Source organism: Orcinus orca, chromosome 3, assembly GCF_937001465.1.
Source record: "Orcinus orca chromosome 3, mOrcOrc1.1, whole genome shotgun sequence".
Lineage (NCBI taxonomy): Eukaryota > Metazoa > Chordata > Mammalia > Artiodactyla > Delphinidae > Orcinus > Orcinus orca.
Window position 1 is genome coordinate 835,252 of NC_064561.1, and position 22,974 is coordinate 858,225.

The 22,974-nt window shown below is 60.4% G+C and overlaps 1 protein-coding gene across 12 annotated transcripts; it reads left to right on the top strand.

Moving 5' to 3' along the window:
- The first annotated feature begins 1,451 nt into the window (after positions 1-1,451).
- On the top strand, positions 1,452-22,152 carry DAZAP1 (DAZ associated protein 1). 12 transcript variants are annotated; one of them, XM_033416755.2, is made up of 13 exons: positions 1,452-1,795; positions 8,791-8,831; positions 9,315-9,481; positions 9,754-9,819; positions 11,233-11,343; positions 12,169-12,217; positions 15,196-15,278; positions 17,584-17,737; positions 18,669-18,698; positions 18,798-18,938; positions 19,693-19,869; positions 20,459-20,547; positions 21,259-21,399. In XM_033416755.2, the coding sequence occupies exons 1-12, from the start codon at positions 1,767-1,769 to the stop codon at positions 20,545-20,547; spliced, it is 1,137 nt and encodes a 378-aa protein (XP_033272646.1). In that variant the 5' UTR covers positions 1,452-1,766; the 3' UTR covers positions 21,259-21,399. The 12 variants fall into 12 exon arrangements, with proteins under 12 accessions (XP_033272646.1, XP_012394576.1, XP_004285910.1 ...); XM_049708695.1 differs by lacking the exon at positions 20,459-20,547 and adding an exon at positions 8,175-8,415 and having other exon boundaries at positions 1,460-1,795; positions 21,259-22,152; XM_033416753.2 differs by lacking the exon at positions 1,452-1,795 and adding an exon at positions 1,802-6,849.
- The last annotated feature ends 822 nt before the right edge of the window (positions 22,153-22,974 follow it).

Consider the following 22,974-nt stretch of genomic DNA (forward strand, 5'->3'; position numbering starts at 1 on the left):
CTTGGGGCACGAACCCGTGTACCCTGCATCGGCAGGCGGACTCTCAACCACTGCGCCACCAGGAAGCCCTAAAAGTATTTTCTTTTTAACAGTTTGTGTCTGCCTTCCTTCATTTGACCACATCCTGTGCATGTCATTCACGCCCTTCGTGGTTTATTTATCCTGTCACCAGTGGATGGACATGGGGGTTGCTTCCAATTTTCTGCTCTTCTAATAGTGAAGTGTGAGCAACCTAGGGCGTGTCTGTCTGACTGAGCACTTGGGCCGTGCTCCCCCGCCCCCCCAAGTGGGGAGCCAGCCCCCCCACCCCCCGCAAGTGTTACTGCTTTCTTCTGACCAGAGAAACTTCACAGAGCCCCCAGGGGGAAGACAGAACACCTGCCCAATGCCACCTGAGGCCACTCCTTTCCCCTCTGCTGAGCCTCTGCTTCTCACCTGTGAATGGGGACTAATAAGTTACTCTCCTCTGGTGGATCTGATGATGCCAATGTGCTTTGCAAACTGTAAAGTGGCCAAAGTGAGGTGTATTTTAAATGTTTTATGTTATACTGTTTGCCTGTGACCTGGTTCCTTGATTCCTCACATTTGTTTCATTTTATGGTGAATCAGTTATATTGTCAGGCCACCAAGAGGCTGAGAAAGTGAGTGGAAAGTCACCACGCAGCACAAACCACCATCTGACAACATCATTCAGGTCAGCTTTTACTATGGTCCGTGTAGACCTGGGTTTCTCCACCTTCCGTGTTGACGTGTTGGGCAGATTATTCTTTGCTGGAGGGACTGTCCTGCCCATTGTAGGATATTTAGCAGCATCCCCAGCCTCCACCCACTAGATGCCAGTAGCACCCACCTCCGGTGGTGACAACCAAAACCGTATCTCCAGACATGGCTCATTGTCCCCCGAGGGGAGAAGGAGGCTGAATCACCCTGGGTGAAAACCACCGGTGTGGACAAATGAGGGCAGGACAATCCTTGGCACATGGCAGGGACTCAATGTGTTTTCATAATCATTGCATCTACAGCCAACTGTTGGATTTGATTCCAGTTCTTTCCTTAAGTGACCTTCGGCAGGTGAATGAGCCTCTCTGACCGTCGGTATCGTCTTCTGGGGGCAGCGGAAGCAGTCGAGGCACAGGAACCGAACGTGGCGCCGAAGCGTCCCGCGGCCCGGCGGGGTGCGGGCGTGGCCTCTTCCCACGGCTGACCCCATGCGTGGCCCCGCCCCGCACTCGAGACTGAACAAGGAAGCCGCAGCCGCGCCTGCGCCCCGCGGTGCCTAGCCCCGAGCGCCCGGCCGCGCACGCGCCCCGCGCCGCCGCGCACGCACGCACGCTCGCAGCACGCGCACGCACGCGGCTCGATCCGAGCGCTCTCCTCCTCGGGGCGGGGCCGGCGCCAGCGCGCGGGACTCCACTTCCCAACGTGCCCCGCGGCGGCGCTTGCAGTCGCCGAGGAGGAAGGCCGACGCGCGGCGGCCAAGCGGCGGCGGCGCGGGCCCCGCCGCACGCACGCACGCACACGGGGCGCACCCCTGGCTCCGCCCCCGGAGGCCCCGTGCGGGAGCGCGCCCGGGCGAGCGCAGGGCGGCGGCGCGGGCGCGGGGACGCGCGGTGACCGTTGGCGCTGAGGGGAGGAGGCAGCGCGGCCGCCGCCGTTGCGCAGATCCGGGCCGCGGCTGTGGGGAGGGCGCCGGGGCCAGTGACCTTCCGGAGGCGGGAGCGAGCCAGGGGGCCCGGACGCCGAGCGCCTTCGCCGCCGCCGCCGCCATGAACAACTCGGGCGCCGACGAGATCGGGTGAGGACGCGCCGGCCCGCGCCGCCGCCTCGGCCGGCCCCCGCCCAGACCCGCCCGGCCCGTCAAGGTCACGCCGCGGGGCCGTGCCGAGCCGGCGGCCGGGAGCCCGGGGGCGCGATGGGCCGGGGGCCCCTGGGGGGACCTGGGGGTCCGGACGCCTCGCCGCCTCGTGGCCGGGGACCCCGAGCGGGAACCGGGGGTCCGGGGAGTTCTGTGGGTCCGGGCGCCTCGCCGTCTCGTGGCCGGGGACCCCGAGCCTCAACGGGGGGATCCGGGGAGTCCTGGGGGTCCAGGTGTCCCACCGCCTCGTGGTCGGGGACCCCGAACCTCCACCGGGGGATCCGGGGAGTCCTGGAGGTCCGGACGCCCCGTCGCTTCCTGGCCAGGAACCCCGAGCCTCACCTGGGGGTCCCTGCTGTTTCCTGACTGGGGGAGACCCCGCCGCCAAGCCGGAGTTTACCGCAGGGAGACCCTCGATCGGGAACCCGGGGTGGGGGGGTCCGGGGCACCCTGTCTGCCCCCGCGCCTGGATTTCTCGCTGGGCGGGGGGGGGGGGGCGGAACCGTCCCCGTGCTCGTGCTTTTCCTCGGGGACCTCGAACAGGAACCTGTGGGGTCCAGGGAGCCCCCAGCCCGTGCACGAACTTGGCGGGTCAGCGCACGTGGCGGCCCGGTCGGTGGGGGGGGGTTCCAGTTCTGCCGCCGCCCAGCTTATCCCACTCGGGACTCAGCGAGTGCCCACTCCACCATCTACTCTCCTCCCAAGTGTAGTTTCGCAAACCGAAGGCCCGAGGGCCAAGGTCATGGGGGGCCGTCCCCGGTCTGCAAGCAGCGCACCCCGCAGTGTCCACCATCTCAGCGCCTCCGCGCCACCTGATGGGGTGTCTGCAACTGTTGTTTTTATGTTGCTGGAGCCCCTTCCTGCTCAGCCCCCACCTAACCCCCATGGGCGGGTTTAAGATAAAGAGAAAGAGAAACTTGGGAGGTGGACAGACAGGCTTGCTCCTGAGGTCTTTCTCCTTGGTGCAACTGTTAGTGAGAGAAGGTTTGTTATAGCTAAGTTTCCCTTTTAATTATAATCTTGCCTAATGCTAAACGAGCTGGAGAGGAGAGTGATCCCACAGGAGCTAGGAAATCCCATTCTGCCCTAGTCTAGGGGTTTGGTCTAGTTTTCTTTGCAGAGACTGGTTTCTACAGCATCAGCGTAATTTTACAGTTAAATTCTTTTTGCGGAGATGGCAAAACAGCCTGGGCTGGGTTTCCGAGGCCTTGTGTACATTTCTCCGTGCACTTAGCGTTGAACAGATGTGGTGTTTACAAAACGCTTGATTTGGTGAGTAAGTCATTGTTGGCTGGTGGGTGGCTGGCCTCACTGAGCCCCTGCCAGGTTCCAGCAGCACGTTACACCATAGGACATAAAGTGTGTTTTGTGGGCTCCCCCCTCCAGAACCCCACAGCATTTAGAGGACCAGAAAGAAGGCGTGTAGCTCCTAGCCTGCTTTGTTTAGGAAAGATGTACAGGCACTGGAAGTCTGAGCTGTGTGTCGGGTAAGTGAAAAGTTGCAGCGCTTCCGCTGGGAAACTAGGATGTGGGCAGCAAGAAAGTTGCGGCGAAAGGGGCAGGACCTGAGGGAGCGGCAGCAGGTCTTCCACAGCCACATGGGCCTCTTTTCCTGACAGCCAAGCCTTCTGCGGCCAAGAGGCTGACTTCTTTAGGCCTGGGCTGCCTTTTCTCTCGCCTGGGAAGGCAGGGAGCCTCCAGATCCAAGAGGCTGCCCCTCGGTGTGCCCTCGAGGAGACGGCCAGACAGGGGTCCCTGGCGGTTCACCCCTACAGCTTGTACCAACCCCTGGGAGATGGTGGAGCAAGGATCCAAGGCTGGGTCTGAAGGGTCCCACCCTTGGCACCGCAGACCCACCCCAGACCCATAGGCAGCTTGGGGAGGCCGCAGAGCAAGTAGCAGAACCAAGATCAGGATCAGGGACCTGCCTGGCCGCGTTCCCCTCGCCACCCTGGTGAATGCACCCAGGTTACCTGAGTTCTAAAGTTGTAGATGTCAGGTGTCCCAGAAACTTTATTGCTTTGCCCCAAAGCATTGGTCAGTTTCTGTTTGCTGTGGGAGGCTTGTTTCCGATTGCTGTTGGAAGTCCGGGTCCACCTTGACTTCCTTATCTGTGTGGCTGTTCTAGTTCAGTGCTCGTGACCTCATCCGGCTCCCTGGTGATGGGCCCTCTTGGAGTTTCCCGTGGGGGGGGACCACCGTTGCCCACTTGGGGTGGTCACCGTGTGGGAGCGTGCGTCATGCTCAGACCATGTGGTAGTTATGTTATGGGGATGTGACAGTCTCACTGATCGCTGACGACACCCACCCTCCCCTCAGACCTCCTTCGCTTTGGTGTCTGGTCAGCCCCTCCCGAGCGGCTCCCAGGCCAGAGGGGTGGCTCCACTGTCGAGGGTACCTGCGTCCTCAGGAAGTGGGTGGATGCCTGGGGTGCCGCCCCATCGGGGATCTGCACTTTTGAGTTTGAGCCTTTGAAGGCAAAGCTTCCCTGCGTCTGGACTGTACAGGGGCTGGTGAGGCCACTGCTTTTAGTTCATGTTTTCGTCATCTTGGCTGTCACAGTGGCCCGAGCAGAGCCAGGGCGGGTCTTGAGGGCAGAGGTCCAATAGGAGCAGCAGGTGTCACGTGTGGCCTCGTGGAGCCAGGTGCCACGGGCGAGCAGATGTCCTCCCTCCTGGGCCGCCCAGCGGGACAGGTGCTCACCTTGCTGAGGGCCGGGGAGCGGTCAGGGTTGTGTCCCGGTCTCCTCCGTGGCCTTGGAGAGTCAGCTTAAGAGGGGTCCCCGGACTGAGGTTCTGGGGGCTGATGTGTCATGGAGCCGGAGAGGAGTTTGAGGGGGGTTTTATCTGGCAGATGTGGTTCTGCTGGCGTTCCCCCGGGCTGGTGAGACAGGGACCCTTGGATGTCACTGAAGGGAAGGGAGGGTCCCAGGGCGAGGAGGGACCTGGGGGAGGGGAGGGAAAGCAGCACTGGGTCTCTGGAGAGAGGTGTGGGCATGGCTGCTCAGGACAGAAACGCGGGAGGTGGGTGATGGGGGGGCACATGAGGGCTCAGGTGACTTAGCACTGGAGGGGTCCTGGGGTGGAGCCTGTGGGTCCCTCATGGGCGTGGCTCTTTCTGGAATGGTTACTTGTGGAGGCTTTGAATGCAGAGAGCCTTCCGTTGAGCTCTGGCTGGCCCCGTGGGTGTAGACCGGGAGCATGCAGGGCCGAGCTTCCTGAGGCCTGTGGGCGTGAGCACCCTTTGAGGGGGCCGCTGTGTGGTGGGGCAAGAGGTGTCCTGCCCTGTAGGGGTGGGGGTGGAGGGCCTTTTCTCTGGGGCTTCTCTCTTGCATTTTGGAGCTGTCTTGGGCTCTGCAGGGTGTGGAACAGCATCCCTGGCCCCCACCCCCTCGATGCCAGAAGCCACAGATGTCCCCAGACGTGGTCCAGTGTCCCCTGGGGGCAGGATTGTCCAGGTGAGACCCCTGTTTGGGAGCATTTGCTCTTTGAGGCCTGGTTCCCAGTGTGTCCGTGCCACTCGCTTCCGTGGGTTAGGACGTGTGTCCCAGGGCTGTTGGACGCCTGTACAGTTGGCTGTGATGCTGGGGGCTGCTCCGCTTGACTCCCTTCTGGTTCTGGCCGTTGCAGTGGGCCCAGCACCTGGACTTGGTGGCGTGCTGCCCTCTGTGCGGGGCCCCTCCTCAGAACCCCTGCCCTGGGTTGCGCTGGACCTCTTCAGCTCTGACTCCTCCCTTGGCAGGGCACACCGAGGCTTAGAAGGGTCAGGGGACTCGGTCAAGGTCACTCCCAGGGTGGCCAGGCTAGAATTGGGGGCACCCCTGGAGGGGAGCGCGGCTGTGTTTCGGCGGAGGTCGCTGTCTGGGGGGCTCCGGCCAGCGGGGGTTGGTGGGCTGTGGTGTCTTTTGGGAGCTGGCGCGCCTCCCACGTGCTCAGCGGAGGTCAACCCAGGCTTTCCATGTGTTGTGCGGCCCCATAGTTTGTGAGAGGTGATCTCACCGGCCGGTGGAGGGAAGCCCAGCCTGCGGAGTGAGATCCCTGCCCCGACCACTGTCTTTGGGGTGTCCAGTCTGTCACAGCAGAAGGGCTGGAAATGGGGTGGCTCCCTGGCTGCAGAAAGGCGTGAACACAGGCTGTCGAGGAGAGGGCCGCCTGCCGGACCGTGTGAGGGGTCCTGGCCTTGGCCCCCTGTCCTCCTGGGCGCGGCATGTGGTGCCTGCCGTGGGCAGCCTGGGCCGGGGAAGCCACCGGAGCCTGACTTTCTGGTGTACATACCACACAGTTGCCCTAAAGTACCCAGAGCAAGGACAGGGGAGTCATCCAGAGCAGGTTTCCATTCAGCAGCCGGAAGAGGGTGAGTGTTTCCCAGACCCCAGCACCTGGTCACTTGTGCCAAACCCCTTCCTGGAGGAAGGCAGCGATCCCATCCCGGCAGTTGGGGTGCATACCCCGGCAGCCAGCGCTGACTGCAGACCTCTTCTCGGGTCTCCAGGGATGGAAGGGTGTGACAGAGCCAGGAGGTCCCCTGGGGGCAGGGTGGGGTCTGTGGGAGGGCCCCCCAGTTTCCAGCTTCAGCTGAGTGATGACTCTGGCACCCTTCATAGCAGGGAAGGGCTGGAGAGAGGCTGCCACGCAGGGTCAGCTGACCCTTCATCTGCTGAGTTGTGTGTAAACGCCCAGAAAGGCCTGAGGTCATCTGGTGCCAAGCAAGTCTGTCTGGGCCACCCCACGACGGCAGCAGGGTGGGCAGAGCCCGGCGCCCTGTGCAGGTGTGTTGGCTGTGATACCGGCGATGGCGCCAAGTCTGCCTAGAGCCCCTGAGTCCCTGCCACCGCGAGTCAGCGAGGTCTCCCTGGGCCTTCCGGAACTTCCATCTGCAGACAGGGAGCAGGAGGAAAGGAAATATATAAAGCACCCAGCACAGCGCTGGCATGGGGTCTCCGGTCACAAAGAGCTCTCTCCTGTGCCAGCTGTGCTCCTGGCATCTTCTCAGGGGTGAGCAGCTTTCGCCTCCTAGTTTATATAACTTGGGACTCACAGAGCAGTGGCAGGAACGGGGGCACAGTCGCCACGATCTCCTCACGCCGGCCCCGCTGCATGCTTTCCATGCCACGTTCCAGCCCTGTGCGCCTCTGGACGCTCCTGTGTGTCCTGTTTTCCAAGAACAGAAACGTTTTCTAAATACAGCACAGTGATAAAATCAGGAAGCACGTATCAACACCATATCATCATCTAATACACAGGGCAGATTCCGGTTTTGTCAATTTGCACAGGTGATGGCCTTTCTCTCTCTTTTCCCCTTAACGTCTGATTTTGAAATTTAAACGAGGGCTGGAACCTGGACTGGTCAGACCAGTTCCTTCCTCCTCAGCAGCATGGGGGTTGGGTTGCTTGGAGGGACTGGCTGACAACCTTCCTGTCCTGATCACATGCAGGCTAAACAGAGGTGGGTATTCCTCTAAGTGAGTTGGCGTTTGTCTCAGGTTTTTTGAGAGTGCTCCAGCTCCTTTGTTTCTTCAAGCTGCTTTTCCACAGCAAACCCGTTTGTGCTTGTGCCCAACGCCTGGGCACAGAGGCGGTCCATTGCCAGCCTCAGGGCCCTTCGGTCATTGCCTGCCTGGGTGCCAGGCCCTGGGGCAGTGGGGCACAGCTGCGGGCTGTACTCCCCAGGGTCTCTGGGAGGCAGGAGGAGCCTGGTCTGACTTCGCAGGGATGCGTAGGGGACAGGACAGGAAGGTCACGAGGCCCGGGTGTGAGCTGGCCTCCCGATCCAGAAACGCGCTCTGTGTCGGGGGACGGGGGCATGTTGAGGATGGCAGGGGCCACCTGTCTGGGGTGGGGAAATTGTTTCTTCCACACTGAGTTTCTCTCCCCCAGGCAGAAAGCCGCAGTGGGAGGGACCCCTGAGTGCGGCTAGGGCCACTGCCCTGCAAGGGTCTGTCCTTGCATCCCAGCTGCCGGTTTTCGGGCGCTCGGAGGCTCAGCGCGCTCAGCCTCGGGGGGCTGTTTTGTCTTCACGCCAAGCAAGGTGGGGTTGGCTGTGGATGGGGACAGTGCCTGGGTGCTCTTCCGAGGGTGACGGTGTCATTCCTTTCCCCATGGCAGCAGGTGGGATGGAGAGCCCCGTCCCCTGCCTGCCCTATCACACCTGCCCCGGATCGGGTTGGGAGCCTGCAGCACAGGGCACCTCTCCGTTCACTTAGGCCCAGCCAGCCTGAAAGTGGCGGGCAGTGGAAGGTTCCTGGGTTCTGGACCCGCCCCGGGACTATGTGGACACTAGGCAGGGAGACCACCGGAAGTTTTCCTCTCAAACATTCTAGGGCACCTGTCCAAAAGGACAGCCCGGGCCACCCTGCCACGTCTGAGCTCCAGGGACCTCCCCAGTGATTTGTGGGTCCTTACTTGTGACCACGTGCTGCATATCCCAGCTTTGTCCTAAAGCCCTCATCCCCGCTGTCGTCCGAGTTTGTTGCGTGGGATCTCAGCTCTGGACTTGGAAACCTTTGGTGTTTGCTGAGCAGTTGGGAAGCTGCCCCGTGATCCTGCTCCCAAACTGGCACGGTAGGGGGTGCCGTCGATCTCTCTTTTCTTACTGTGGTTGAGGTCAGCGTGTACATGCGACTTGGGATGTTCTAACTCTCACTCCAGCCCCGTGGGCAGATCTTGGAGGCCTCTTTCATGCCTTTGACTGATGAGGCTGGGCCACGGCCATGCCCCGGGTTACCACCTTAGGGTAGGCCAGATGGTCGGCACCTTGGGCAGAACCCTCTTTTTTTGCGGGGGGCGCTGTGCCATGCAGCCTGCGGGATCTTAGTTCCCTGTCCAGGGCTTGAACCCAGGCCACGACAGTGAGCGCCGAGTCCTAACCACTGGATCACCGGGGAGTTCCCAGGGCAGAACCCTCTTGACCCTGAATGTTTTCTCGTTGCATTGCAGGAAGCTCTTCGTGGGCGGTCTTGACTGGAGCACCACCCAAGGTAGGTGCGAATGGACCTCGGTCTTTGGATTGTGTGAACTGTCTTTAATTCCTGACTTATTTATTGTCTTGGTTTCTGGGAAGGGGCACTTGATCAGGAGTTGATGGGGGCAGAGATGAATGATCGTGGGCTTTGGAACTTGATCTCGTCCTGATGCTTCATGGTCATGGTCATGGTCACAGTCGGGGAGGGTGGCCAGCTCTGAAGGCAGAGGCTGTTGGGGTGTGGAGGTGGAGCCAGGAGGGCTAGGGATCCGCTGGCTCTGCCTACTTAGCTGTGGCCTTTTTTCTTCCCGCGGAGATGGGGTGCACCTTCCCTTCCCTGGCGCCCCGTCCTTCACCCTCTCCGCTGCCCCCATGTCAGTGGATCAGCCAGTTTAAAGGTTCCTAGCTGCACACTTTACAGGTCAGGCTGATGGGCTGGGAGTGTGTGACCTGCCTAATGCCCTGCTGTGCATGTGCGTATGTCTCGATCTTTGAGCAGAGACACTGCGCAGCTACTTTTCCCAGTATGGAGAGGTTGTGGACTGCGTGATCATGAAAGACAAGACAACCAACCAGTCTCGAGGCTTTGGGTTCGTCAAATTCAAAGACCCAAACTGCGTGGGCACAGTGCTGGCCAGCAGACCACACACCCTCGATGGCCGAAACGTGAGTGCTGGTCCCCGAAGAAAGCTCTCTGTCTTGTTGTGTGTGGTTCCTGGGCGTGCCTCTGTGCCCAAGCTGTGGTGTGTGTGTGTCGAGGACTGCTTTCCCGTGGGGTTGGTTTGAAGGGTTAAGGCTCTGAGCTTAGACTGGGTGCTGGGCCAGGATGCGGCCCGGGCCACCTGATGGGCCCTGTGCCCCTGGCCCTGCTGCTCACACCTTCTCTCTGGGGGAAGCAAGCCTCCTGTTCACCACTGCTCCTTTGAAACTTCCAACAGATCGACCCAAAGCCCTGTACGCCTCGGGGGATGCAGCCGGAGAGGACGCGGCCGAAGGAAGGCTGGGTAAGGGGCTGGGGGCTCCTGCTGGGTGTCCCGCAGCCGCTGATGCGAGGGGAGCCGTGTCTCCGACCTGGGTCCTTGCTCACTCAGACTGAGCAACAGGAGGGCTTCCAGCATGAGGTTGAGCAGCTGAGAACGGCTCGGGTCGATTCGGTGTTGGAAGTTTTTTATCTCGTAGCCGAGAAGTTTCTTATTAGTCTACCTTGCAAACGACGGCTCACAGCCATCTGTCGTTAGGAACCTTCCGTTGTATCCGCGCCGACTGCTCCTGGCCCCCCACCGCTCAGTGCTCTGCTGACTGCTCCTCTCCAGGGAGGAGGCCTGCTGAGTTCAGAACCCACCTTGGGACTCTGAGCCGCGTGTGCCCCCCGGCGCCAGGCCAGCCGTCACCCAGAGTGCCCTGTCCTCGAGGAAAGCCCTGCTGGGGGCTGTGCGGGGCTGGGGCCTGGGCACCTGCATTTCCATCAGGGGCCTCAGACCAAGGGCGTATTTTTCCCGCTTTCTGTTAGGAAATATCAAATACAGAAAAAGAGTGGTACAGTGAACACCTAAATAAAACACTGCCCAGATTCATCAGTGGTCAGCATCAGTGATCTACACAGCCGTCCCTCGGTGGGATCTGCGGGGACTGCTTCCAGGACCCCCGAGGTGACCAGAATCCACAGACGCTTAAGTCCCTTATGTAAAATGGCCTGTAACCTACGCACGTCCTCCTGTGCCCTTTAAACCATCTCTGGATGACTCATGATACCTGATACAGTGTAAATAGTTGGCTGGTGTGCGGCAAATTCAAGTTTTGCTTTGTGGAACTTTGTGGAATTTTTTTTTCTGAATATTTTTGATCCACGGTTGGTGGAATCCAAGGACACAGAACCCGTGGCTGTGGAGGCTGGCCGTATGTGTACCCACCTCTGCGCCTGCCCCTGCCGCTGGCACCCTGCCCCCACGCCCAAAAGTGCAGCCTCTGCGTCCCCAGCTGCTGGTGTCTGGGGGGTGGCAGCGCGGGGTGTCCACAGAGAGCGGGGTCCAGGCCAGAAGGCGGAAGAGGTGGCAACTGAGCCTCAGTTACCAGAGCTTTCCACCGTCTGTGCGTCACCAGCTTACACACTGCCCCTGGAAGCGAGCCTGGTCTGCCAGTTTGGTTTGTGCAGGCCACCCTGGTACTCGTTCTCCTCTCCTAAAGCCCTGGGTTCCACACCGCAGAGCTGGCAGGCGCCATGGGTGGGCGTGCTTGGGGCGCCCCATCCTCTGTCGGCGGGTGGACGCGTTCATTTGTACAGCGGCCATTGCGGTTTTCTGGACTCACTGGGCTCCTGGGGTTCTGGTCTGACCTTCAGAGGCCACACCGTGCACAATAGCGGGGAGTGTTAGGAAGTTTCCCCACGTGAACTAACCATCTTCTCCTCCTTGAAACAGCAGAAAGGACCCAGGAGTGATAACAGTAAATCAAATAAGATATTTGTCGGTGGAATTCCTCACAATTGTGGTGAGACAGAGCTCAGGGAATACTTCAAGAAATTTGGAGTGGTGAGTTCTCCCCGCGCCAGCAGCAGGTCGGTCAGGGCGGGAGTGGCGCAGCCCTGTGTCCTGGGGAGGCTGAGCCTGGCACAAAGCAGACCAAAGCCCCATCCATTCCCTGCATGGCCAGTTACCATCCCAGGAGAGGACTTACTGTAAATCGGGCAGACTGACCTCCTGGAAGGCCCTCGGGTCGGTTGTAGCCACTGTGGTGGAAAGCGCTAAATGGTGTCAGGAAGAAGGGGCTGGGCTTGGGTGAGGCTTCCGCCCCCTCCCCTAGGATGGGGGGCGGGTGGGTTTGTTTTCTGGAAGAGGCTAAAAAACTTTGGGGAGCTGAGTTCTAGCGGGGCAGACAGGACACAGGCAGGGCTTAGGGGGCCAGTGGGCTGGGAGGCTGTCCCCTCATCCGAAGCAGAGACACGAAGTCCCCCCAGGCTTCCACCGGCCACGCGTGCCCCGGCTGCAGCGTGCTTGCCTGGTGGTACCTGTTTGTACCCAGGGCCTGGCAGGAACTTGTGCGGAGTGGACGAGGAAGGGAACGTGGTGGCCCAGCCAGGCCGGGGACTCTGATCCCGGGTGGGAGGTCCTGGCTCTCGTCTCCCCACTGGAGCGTGGGGCCTGGGCCCCTGGTGACCCGCCACCTACCCTGCCCCGTGAGCACCCCTCGGCCTGCTCTCGGCCCCATGGGTCTCAGAGCCCAGGAAGCCGGCCTTTTGCCTCGGAACTTCCTGCACTCGGCAGGCAGTCCCAGGCAGCGGGGGCCGGGAGTGTTGTAGGCAGATGTGCCTGTGCCACCTGCAGACCTGGGCCCTCAGACGCCCATCTCCCTTCCAGGTCACGGAAGTGGTCATGATCTACGACGCGGAAAAGCAGAGGCCTCGAGGTAAAAGAGATGGAGTTTGTCCCTGGCCTTCCCCTCAGATGGCAAACTATCTCACAATTAGGTGGTGGTTGTAGCGAGCCTTGCCTCAGGAGAGGGTGGTTTGGAGACTGAAGTCCCTTCCCACGCAGCCCCAGCCTGTCTGCTTCCCAAGGGCAGGCGGTACAACCTTTTTTTTTTTTTTTTTTTTTTTAAGCTCGTTCTTTTGAAGTTTTTACAACTTGGCATGAATTTCAACATGGTTTATGTTTTTAAGGGTGTCCTGAAAGATTAGTCTTTCTTTTAAATTGTGAGCTTGCTCAATTACGACCGTCTCCTGTTTTAAGTTCACTCCAGCGAAGTCAGGAGTCTCATTTCATGTCGTCAGGCTAGGTCTGCCCCAGCTCGGCTTGAACGTGGAGTTCCCTTGATCCATCCCATGCTTTTTTTTCTTTTCTTGTTCTTTTTTCCGTAAGTCCCCTAAGTCGGCGGGGCGGGTGGGAGGAGGGCAAGGAGCCGCCCCAGCGCGCCCGCATCAGCCTCCCCCGCCGCCACCTGCACGTCCACTGTGGTTTGCGGGGCTGGGACACTGGGCGCCCAATTTCCGTGCCCTTTGTTTTTCTTTCTTTTTTTTTTTTCCCCCTGGCTGCTGCTATTTGTCCCTGCCTCTGTCCCTGTTTTGGTTCCTGAACCGCTTTTGGGCCGGCCTTGTGAGCTAGGTGCGCCAGGCCCCGCGGCCCCTGCCCAGCCCCTCGAGGCATCCAAGCGTGGCCGGCGCCGCCCACAGCATGCGCCCGCCATGCTGGAGAATAGTTTGCCATTTGAACCTCATCCTCCTCTTCCTCCATGATTAAGTAACGTATCCTCACTTCATGTCGATTAAGCTGTTAAGTCTTAGTCTTAATTTTAATGTAGACGTACATGCTTAGTGACATACTTAAGTGTTTCATAGTAAAGTACAGTAATGTTAAGTAAGTTGTTTTTCCTTTTCTCTCTGTGAATTGTTTGTGATTAACGATATCTCTTTAGATTTCTCTTCTCCAGGTGCTAAATTATATCACACAGGTACAGGCCAGTCCCGCAGTCAGAGGAGGGAGCGGGCTTTGCTCCAGTGGGGTGTAAACGAAGTTTCAGTGTGTTTCTGTTCCGCTTCCTCAGCGGTGATGTCGCCTCTTGACAGACAGACGCGTCCCTAGAAGCCCTGCCCCGGGGCTCCTTCCCCACGACTCACCACCTCTTGCACTCTAAGGACCGCGAGCCCTGTGGCTTCAGACACTCCTGCACTTGGAGAAAACGTTCACTTTCTCACATGCCGTTCATCACCCATGTTGTGTTCCACCATTTGCCTCTGATCTTGGGACGCCTTGGGACGCGGGGGTCCCGAGGCTGCTCTTAGTCACCCCGTGGGCCGCCTGTGGTCCTCAGCCCGGGCCCGGGGGCGCCAGGCGGCCGGTGCGGGGTCTGGGCAGGAGGGGCTGTGGGCGAGTGCTCGGGGCTCGCCCCTCGGCCCTGTTCCCATGTAGCTCCTGCCATCATCCTCCGCCGTGGGGCTTGGCGAGTCCCTGCGCGGCCCCCAGTGCTAGGCGGGTGGAGGGTGGGAGCCGAGCCAGAGCCAGCAGTTGGTCAGCGGGCTCCCCGAGAGCTCGTCCCTACTTTCTCTCCTTCCTGAGTCTTCTCCGAAGCCTCCCTCCCTCGCTCCCTCCCTCCCTCGCTCCCTCCCTCCCTCCCTCCCTGTCCCTCGGTCCATCTGAGGCTCCCCATCCCCGCCCCGGGGCTCAGTCCCCACACACCTCAGCCGCTGCCTTTGCTCCCTCATGCCCTCCCGCGTGCCCGCCACTGCGGCCTGTCTCCTCCGGTCTGTTCACAGTTCCTCCCCACGCCGTGTGCAGGTCCTGTGTGCGTGTGTCACGCTCAGGCAGGCGCGTGTGCGGAGAGGACGGGCCTCCCGGAGAGGCTGCCGCCTACCGTTCTGAGCTGCCTTCCCTCCTCCATCCTTCTCCCACCACAGTTCTGCCAGGAGTCTTTCCACACGGTCCACACAGCTGTGCTCCCGCATCCTTCTTTGCTCAGCTCGAGAGGCCTCCTTCCTGGGCGCTCCCTCCCCTGCCGCCAGGGGCTGCCCCCGCCCCCTGCGTCCACCTCCCGCGTTGCTCCGTGCCCCTCCCCCCACACCCATCTTCCGCCCCTTCTGGGCCCTGGCCCTTCCCCTGGCCTGTCCTTTGTTGTTCGAGGTCTTCCGGCAGCTGGCTGCCGTGGGGGGCCTGTAGTGCTCAGCGCAGATGGGCCCTGGGAGCCAGAGCAGCAGCCTGAGGGCTGGACACTCCACGCTAGCCAGGCAGCCGCGCTCACCAGACCAGCAAACTTCGTTTATACTGCACTTTCTTGTGTTTGGGAAACGCTAAATTGTTTTTCCCTTTGAAATTGTCCTTTTGATGACATGGTGCCTCTTGCTCTTGCTGCCGACAGCAGTGTTTGACCTGCTGGAACCCACTGTGGCCTGTATCTCTGTGTATTTATGCAGCTACGTATAGATAGACACCTGTATACATACGTACGTTACCTTGGCAGGACTCCTCGGGCTTACCCAACAGCGTTGGGCAAGCTTGGCGAGGCTCTAACTGGTAGAGACGTACCTCTGTTAAGGCGCTAGAACAATGTACGGCTGCTGTCAGCACTAGCTGCAAAGCGACTGCCAGCCGAGGGGGAGGACCCTGGGTTTCAGAAAAGCAGAAGCGCACCCACGACACACCTGGGGCTGCCCGCCAGCCGGGCCCTCACCGCCCTGCTGTCCGGGCTGCTGCTAAGATGCGCCCCTGTGATTCCAAGGTCATCTCTGTGGAGGAGGCGGCGTCTGGGCTGAGACGTGCTCATGCCCCACAGCCTCGCACACTTGCTTCGCTGAAACCCTCGGTCGATCCCTCGGCCCGTCCCTAATACTGTTCATCATCCTGTTTTGTGTCACAACACCCTGCTACCTTGATTCACTCTTCGTCGTTGGCTAGGTTTTGGATTTATTACTTTCGAGGACGAACAATCAGTGGACCAGGCTGTCAACATGCATTTTCACGACATCATGGGCAAAAAAGTGTGTAGTTGTAGTTTTATTTTACCTTAAGACCAAACTAAGTCTTAGGCAACCTCGGGATTTCACTGGAGAGGAAATCCCTTGACAGGAGGAGGGCCGGGCTAGTCATCCCAGGACCCCCAGCTGGGGGTCGGACCCGGTTCTCGGAGCCCCTGGCTCTAGAGCCCCTGGGGGGCGGCCGGCGGGGCGGGCAGGCTGGCGTCCAGTGAAGTCACGGGTTGCCTCAGGCTTGGTTTCAGTGACCACTCCTTCAGATGTGTGTCCCCTCCCCTCCCCTCCCGTCCCACGCCGGCCCGTAAAGTGCCGGGCCGTGAACCTTTGAGAACAGGTTCCGTGTAAAACTGAAGGCAACGTAAACATCCTGAAGGATTGGTTTTCAAATTGGGTCACTTACTGTGAACTCGGTACCGGCCACATGCTCCTGATAGTTCTTAACTCCATGCAGTCAAGTGACCTCTGGTGTTTCATCTTCATACTGTGTTGCTGCCACGGAGGGAGCCTCTCGGGAGGTGGCCCGACCCCTCATTTTCCGGCCCTGAGCTTGCTGAGAACTCGGCTCTCACCTGAGTAGCTGGTGGGGGGCTGTGCAGTCGCCCAGGCTGCCGCCCCTCCCAGGCCCTCGGCTTGTCCTCGTCCCCTCGGCAAGCCCAGCCCTTCTGCCGGAGCCCTGCGTCGCTGAGATGTGGAGGGAGTCTGGCCCCAGGGGTACCCCCCCCCCCGCCCCTTCGCTTTACAGATGGGCGGCTGACTCAGTTCCACGCGAACCTGACTGTGCAGGAGACACAGTCATGCTCTCAGTTTGAGACGTTCATTGATGCTTCTAGTTTAAGGTTAGCTTGCAGATTCCAAGGGTGTGCGCTGTTATGAACACACGTTCAGAAGAGCCCGTGTCCCATGTTTTAAGGTCCTGTGGCGTTTACAACTGGGGAGAAGTGAGGTCCTCCTTCAGGGACAGAGAGGCCCGCTCAGTGCACGGATCTGCTCCCAGGGGCAGAGTCCAGCTCCAGCCCTGTCTTGAAGGGCTGGGGCCCACTTGTAATTAAAAGCTAAGGGCAGAATAGGAAGACTAAAAGAATATATATACTTCTTAAATCACAGGGCTGCTTTGCTTTGTAAGCAGGAACCAAATTCCCTTAAGGAAAGTGTGAAGACTCATTAATTTGAGTTCTTTGAAATGGGTCCTCTGGTCCTGCTTTCGCACTGCCCTGAGCTACTGGGGATTTTGTTCCTGTCCATGGAGCATCCTCGGGGCATCGGAAGGTGGGGTCTTTGTGCCTCTGTCCCCCGCCTGTCTGTCCTCTCCCAGGAATGCCTTTAGGCAGAATTGATGGGATTCTGAATACAGGATGCTTGGCGCACCAGGCTGTGAGACCCCAAGGACAACTCCAAGTGAATTCATTGTCTCTTTCTCCTTGCTAAAATTTATCCTACAAACAAGAATAACTGGGGATTCTAGAATGCTAACGCAGCCCTGGAATCGGGGGTCTTTGCTGTCCGTCGGCCCACATTGGAAAGGCTGTGTAGGCGGGGCTAGGCCTGGTGGGATGGGTACCTCGGTCCCCTTGTCCCACCCTCCACATGCTGTGGCTCCTGGCACGTCCAAAAGCGGAAGGGTCCTGGGCTGCTGACCTAACACAGTATGAAGATTGCTTACTGATTCAAATGTCCATTTTATTGCATGTTTGTTTACTTTTTTTGTTAGATGTAATGTAAGATTCTCTTATCACATCCATTCCCTCTGACATTATTTTGAGTTAATTGAGATTCTTTAAGCGTTAGCCTGGGGAAGGTAAGTCTTTATCTTCCATTAGACATTTTAAATAAAAAACCTAAGTAAACCAACTGTGTTTCTCAGGTATGAGCTGAAGGGCGAAGGCAGGGCGGGGGCTTTGGAGAGGGCCTGCACAGCTGGCCGGCGGGGCCAAGAGGAGGGCCACGATGGTTGGCCTGAGCCTGACCTGCGTGACCCTGGGTTGACACTGCCCCTTAACTTGACTGAAAGGCCCCTGTCACGCACAGAACTCTCTGCGGACTCTTGGCCCTCAGCCCTGCTCTGCAGTGGGTGGGGCTTCATGTGACTTACAGTTGGATCTATTGTACCTGAGAAACATTTTTTAGACAAAAGAATTTTAAAAACTTTTTTAAGAAAAAAAGTTACTGGCCTAAATAAGGTTTATAGTTAAGTATTTAGTTTTAAGTCATAATAAGATGCTAAGTGTAGTTGTAAGTTATCTGAGGGTGTGTCTGAAGGGAAGGGGGTCTGAGACCCTCAGCATCTCCCTAAACCAGAGCTCGATTTGTCTAGGTGGAAGTTAAACGGGCCGAGCCACGGGACAGCAAAAGCCAAGCGCCAGGCCAGCCGGGGGCCAGCCAGTGGGGCAGCCGGGTCGTGCCCAGTGCCGCCAACGGCTGGGCAGGTCAGCCCCCGCCCACGTGGCAGCAGGGGTATGGCCCGCAAGGTAAGGCTGGCGTCCCTCCCGACGGGCCCATCCACAGCTGGGACGCGCCCACTGCCACGCGTGCGGGCTGTGGGGGCCGGAACCTGCGCCAGGGCCCCTCCCTGTCCAGGGCTGGGTGGGTCTGTCCCGTCTGCCGCCCACGGGCGCTGGGAGTGCTGGGCTGGTGCCTCCGGTGGAGGTCGGAGATGTGTCTCCAAGGGCAGGTGCCACGAGGCCGGAGTGGGAGATGGACGTGGCTGACTGTCTCGCAGGCTCTGGTCGGAGGCTCTGGGGAGAGTGGGGTTTCCACCCAGCGGGGAGGAAGCATGGCGTCCTGCCTCTTGAGCCCTTTGGGTCTATTCCAGCTCCCTGGGCTGTGGGCCCTCCGTGTGGGGCTGGCAGAGCTTTTACGGACAGCTTTGCGGGGAGGCTTGGGGTGGCCAGGGGCCCCGAGCCAGGATCCAGGAGCCTCCATTCCCTTTAGAAACCTAGGGAAGGAACACTGTCCAGGGAAGGGCACCGGGCGCCCCCAAGCTCATAGACTGTTTCTGCATGGCTCCAGGCTTTATTCCTGGTCTCTCCAGGGCTGGCTTTTAGAATGGTTTTTATTGCAAAACAAGCCACGGCTGTAGGGGACCATCTAGTGAGACCAGATGCCCTCACACCCACAAGCAGGGGAAGAACCAGCGCTTGGCCGGAGGCCGCCCTGGCTTCCTGCCTCCCAGCCTGAGTCCCACACATGCGACTGAGTCCCTGCTCTGTGGGCGTCCCCGCCCTCCCGACCGAGGGGCTGCTTGGAAGGGCTGGGGCCATGCGACCCAAGGAAGGCTCCCCTCTGACGTCTCCCCTGCACCCGTGATGCGTCAGGACACCAGGTCCCGCGGGGGGCGGGGGTCCCCAGTCCACGCCATGGCGCTGACGCAGCACCCACCCCTCTCTGTTTTCCCTGCAGGGATGTGGGTGCCAGCAGGACAGGCGATCGGTGAGTCCCTGTTGGGAGGAGATGGAGAGAACAGGGTGTGAAACTGGTGGATGGGGCTGGGGGCTTCTGCCCGCCCTCATCCTGCTCTCTGTGTTCCAGGTGGCTACGGACCGCCCCCCGCAGGAAGAGGAGCCCCCCCGCCGCCTCCGCCCTTCACCTCTTACATCGTGTCTACCCCTCCTGGAGGGTTCCCCCCTCCCCAGGGCTTCCCCCAGGGCTACGGCGCGCCCCCGCAGTTCAGTAAGTGGCCGCGGGCCCTGTCGGACAGAGACCCTCTCCCTCCCCCACCCTCTTGCTCACCTTGATCCCTCGGGACCTGCTCTCCGTGCTTCACTTGAGGGGACTTGATTCACTTCCTTTGTGCCCAGCTGTAATTGAAGAGGCGCCCCTGGAGGGCTGGGGCGGGCCTTCCATCCCCCAGCACCGTGGGTAGAGGGGGTGTGGCCACACGTGGTGACCGTGTGTCCATCAGGAAAGAGAAGTGCCTCACCTGATCCTGTAGGGCCGACAAGCAGCCACCTGAGTGTATCGTTCGGCCGGCAGGAAGTGTCTTCTGCCTTCCTTCCCTCGTGTTCCTTGGGGCGGCGTGCTCAGCGGCCCCCTGTGGCCAGGGACCCGGGACCGGGCAGTGCAGCCCTGTAGCCCGGACCAGGGCCTGCGGGCCACCTGATGACCGCGTGTCCTTACAGGAGGGGCGCCTGCTCCCGGCCCAGCCCCCGGCCAGTTTCATTTGTGATGAGGAAGAGCGGGGCGCCCTTCATGGACGGCTCACAACTTCCCGCCTTCCCAAGGCCACCCGGGCTGCGGCCCCGCCCGGCTAGGCGTGTGCTGCCAGGCTGGCCGCTGGTCGGGCTCTGCCCGGTGGGGGTCGTTTCCTCGGCTGTGGGCCTGGCCTGTGGGCGTCCTCGAGGCCTGGCTGCTGGGTGGAGGTGGTCTGGGCGGCTTCCTGAGGGTGAGCACCGCGTCTGTGTTTGTCTTTCCTGTCTGCCTGCAGGTTTTGGCTACGGGCCTCCACCTCCCCCACCGGATCAGTTCGCCCCCCCAGGGGTTCCCCCACCACCGGCCACTCCGGGGGCTGCACCTCTGGCCTTCCCGCCGCCTCCGTCTCAGGCCGCTCCGGACATGAGCAAACCGCCGTCAGCGCAGCCCGACTTCCCGTACAGTCAGTACGGTGAGTGCCTCGCTCCCCACATCCACGCGCCGCGGGGAGAGCTCGAGAGACCCAGGCTCGAGCGGGCCTTATGCAGGCGCTTGGTTTCTGGGGTCTCAGCCAGGGCGCTGGCGCGGAGGAGCATCCGCGGCTGGCAGACGTCCGGGGCCTTGTGCCTGGGGGTGCCCCGGTGGGCCCTGCCGCCTTGGGTGTCTGGGTTTGTAGGGCGCAGGGCGGGTGTGAGGGCCGTGCGACGTCAGCATTGTGTGTCCCCAAGGGTGCTTGCCAGGTGGATGCTGGAGCCCGGGGTCCGCACCCATCAGAGGAGCTCCTGTGGGGACAGGGTGGGCCTGGGGCTCTGCTGGCGCTGAACAGACGCCCCCAGCACCCCTACACCGCACGCTCTTGTTCCCCTGGGGGCCTTGCCCGGCCGCGGTCCCTGAGCATGTGGGTTCTCACCTCACCCGGAGCAGGACGTGGCGGTGGTGGCGGGTGTGGGGTCGCCGGCCCCCGGTGGGGGTGTGCGAGGGACAGCGCGTGTGCCCCTCCCCGCCCCTGCTCCTCTGCCGAGGCCGCCTGGGGCAGTCAGCCTGGTCTCGTCTCTTGCCAGGCCTGGGTACCTCTTCTCCAGAGCCGCCAGGCTTCGGCCCTCACTTTGTTTACACTCTTATGGTCAGGCTGAGCAGTGATGTGGCCTAGGTAGGTGGCGCTTCCTCCTCCACGGTCCCCACTGCCTGCGCCCGGGCCACGATGTCGCCTCCTCTGCCATCCTGGGCGGGGGTGGACTCGGCGGTGCCCTCGGGGACGGGCCCTTGCCGGGGCAAGGATCTCGTCCGGCCACCGCCCCGCTAGCCCCGAGCTCTCCTTCCATGGGGCAGCACGGTGGGCGTCTGGGCCCCCGGGACGGCCCCCTCCACCGCACATGGTGTGGGTCTGCTCCTGCTTGGAGGAGGGACTGCCCAACCTGGAGGGGCTGTGCAGGCAGCACCGTCAGGGCCAAGCTCTGTACCTGTACCTCAGGCTGGCCTGTCACGTTTCCTCCCATCCTGAAATCTGTGCTGAGTCCACCCTGTGGTCCACCCTGTGGTCCACCTGAGGACAAACTTTCTAGAAGCCTGTGGTCCACCAAGGCAGGCCAGATCATCTGTGTCTCCAGGCTCAAGGGCCTCTCCAGCCGTGAGGGCAGGGCAGTGAGTGGGGAAAGGGGCTGAGAGCAGACGGGACAGACGAGGGGTCCGAGGGGTCTCAGAGCTGCTTTTCTTTCTGTGCAAGACAGCTGCCCAGGGTCCTGCCGAGGCCCCCAGGTGGGCCCTCCACCCTCCGGGTCCATGCCTTGCCCCGCGCAGGGCCCTGGCCGTGGGTGCCAGTGGGAGCGGAAGTGGTCCCAACTCACTGAGCCCTTCCCCGCAGGTTACGGACAGGACTTGGCGGGCTTCGGACAGGGCTTCTCAGACCCCAGCCAGCAGCCCCCCTCCTACGGGGGCCCCTCGGTGCCCGGCTCGGGGGGTCCCCCCGCCGGCGGAAGTGGCTTTGGACGCGGTCAGAACCACAACGTACAAGGATTCCACCCCTACCGACGCTAGCCGCAGCACCTTGAGGATGTCGGGCAGCTGAGGCCAGGATTCAAACTTGTGAACTCGTGACAATCACAAACTTGGGGAAAATACCAACTGGAGCGTGGGGGGCTTCTGGCGGTGGCTGTGGGCATCTGGACCGAAGTTTTTAAACGTATTATTTCTCTAACCCATCAGCTCAATAAAAAAGTCACTGGTTCAACAACAGGGTTAAAAAAATTCTTCAGCTTTAATTCAAAACTTCAGGTTTCTTTTTCTTCCTTTTTTTTGCAATTATTTTCCTGAGCCTTTATTTTACCGTATATTGTAAACTTTTATGTTAAAGAAAAAAATATACATTTACAAATTGTGAGATTTTTAAGAGAAATTTTCTACAATGTATACTCGCTTATTTTTTAATTTAAAACAGGGTTTCTGTCGGCACTGGTGGAGGTGAGGGGCGTTTTTAGTCCCTCACTCCTGGCTTTGAGGGTTGGGACTCGTTGGTCCAGAAACTCTGGGAGCTTAAAGAAGAAATCTACTGAGTGTGTTTTGTTTTTTGTTTATTCTTTGCTTTTGTCGACTGGCGTGCCTGGCCATGTCTGCAGGTGCGCCGTGGGGCCGCGCTCGCCTGCGTCCGCTCTGGCGTCAAGGACCAGGAGGAGGCCGGGCCAGCCCATCTCCCGCGCTTGGGGCTTTAGGGCGTCCCCGCTGACCGGTTTGAATAAAGAAAGTGCGTTTGGATTAGAAACCCACGCTGTGTCTGTTATTCCCTCTGCTTAGAGGAGCCCCTTTCCGTGTGGGGAGCCCGGGCCCTCTTCGGCAGGTCTGGGGCTTTGGGGGATCTGGTCTGGTGGTGGTGGGGGGCCTGGTCAGAGCTGCAGACGCACTGTGAGGGACCCTGGGTCCCAGGGTTCAGAGGCCACTTGCTGGGCTCCGAGGAAGAGACGCCTGCACACACGTGGGTGGGGCTGGCCAGGCCACCCCCGCCCCTGCGGGAGTGACACCTGGACTGTGGCCTTGGGCGGGCCGCTCATCTTTCCATGAAGTGGGCCGTGGACATGGGTTGGGGCTGTCGGCACCCCCAGTTCAGGGCCGGTGGGGTGCAGCTCAGGGAGCTGAAGGTCGTCATGGTGGGCACTTGGTGGGGCCCAGCTGTTGTTCACAGGGCCCCAGAGGCAGGGCCAGGCCTGGGCAGTGGAGCAGCTTGAGTCCTAGCCAAGGGGGATCCCAGAGATGCAGAGGGAACCTGGGGGCCAGGGAGGCGGGGTGGGACGAGTTCCCACCTGCAGAGTCTCCTCTGCCACGTGAAGTGACGGGGCCGTTCCGTTGTCATAAAAACAAGATTTCAGAACATAAATCCTGGATGGCTCCAGTGTGCCAGGCTTGAGAATGCGGTGAACTAGACAGCCGGAGAGCCCCAGCCCAGTGCACTTTGCGGGGAAAGGGAAGCTTGGCTCAGCCCAGAAAGCCAGTGAAACGGGCATCTTCTCCCCCAGACCCAAGACGACCCTCCAAGACTGCACCCCTCCTCCTCCCATCCTTCCGGTTCACAGAAGCAGCAGGGTCAGGC

Bases quoted from the DNA above. Each gene is read 5' to 3' on its own strand.
- DAZAP1 (XM_049708694.1), top strand. From the start codon at position 6,647: ATGGCGCCAAGTCTGCCTAGAGCCCCTGAGTCCCTGCCACCGCGAGTC. The intron at 9,820-11,232 runs GTAAGGGGCTGG...TCCTTGAAACAG, and splicing joins CGCGGCCGAAGGAAGGCTGG to CAGAAAGGACCCAGGAGTGA. The intron at 18,699-18,797 runs GTGAGTCCCTGT...TCTGTGTTCCAG, and splicing joins GCCAGCAGGACAGGCGATCG to GTGGCTACGGACCGCCCCCC.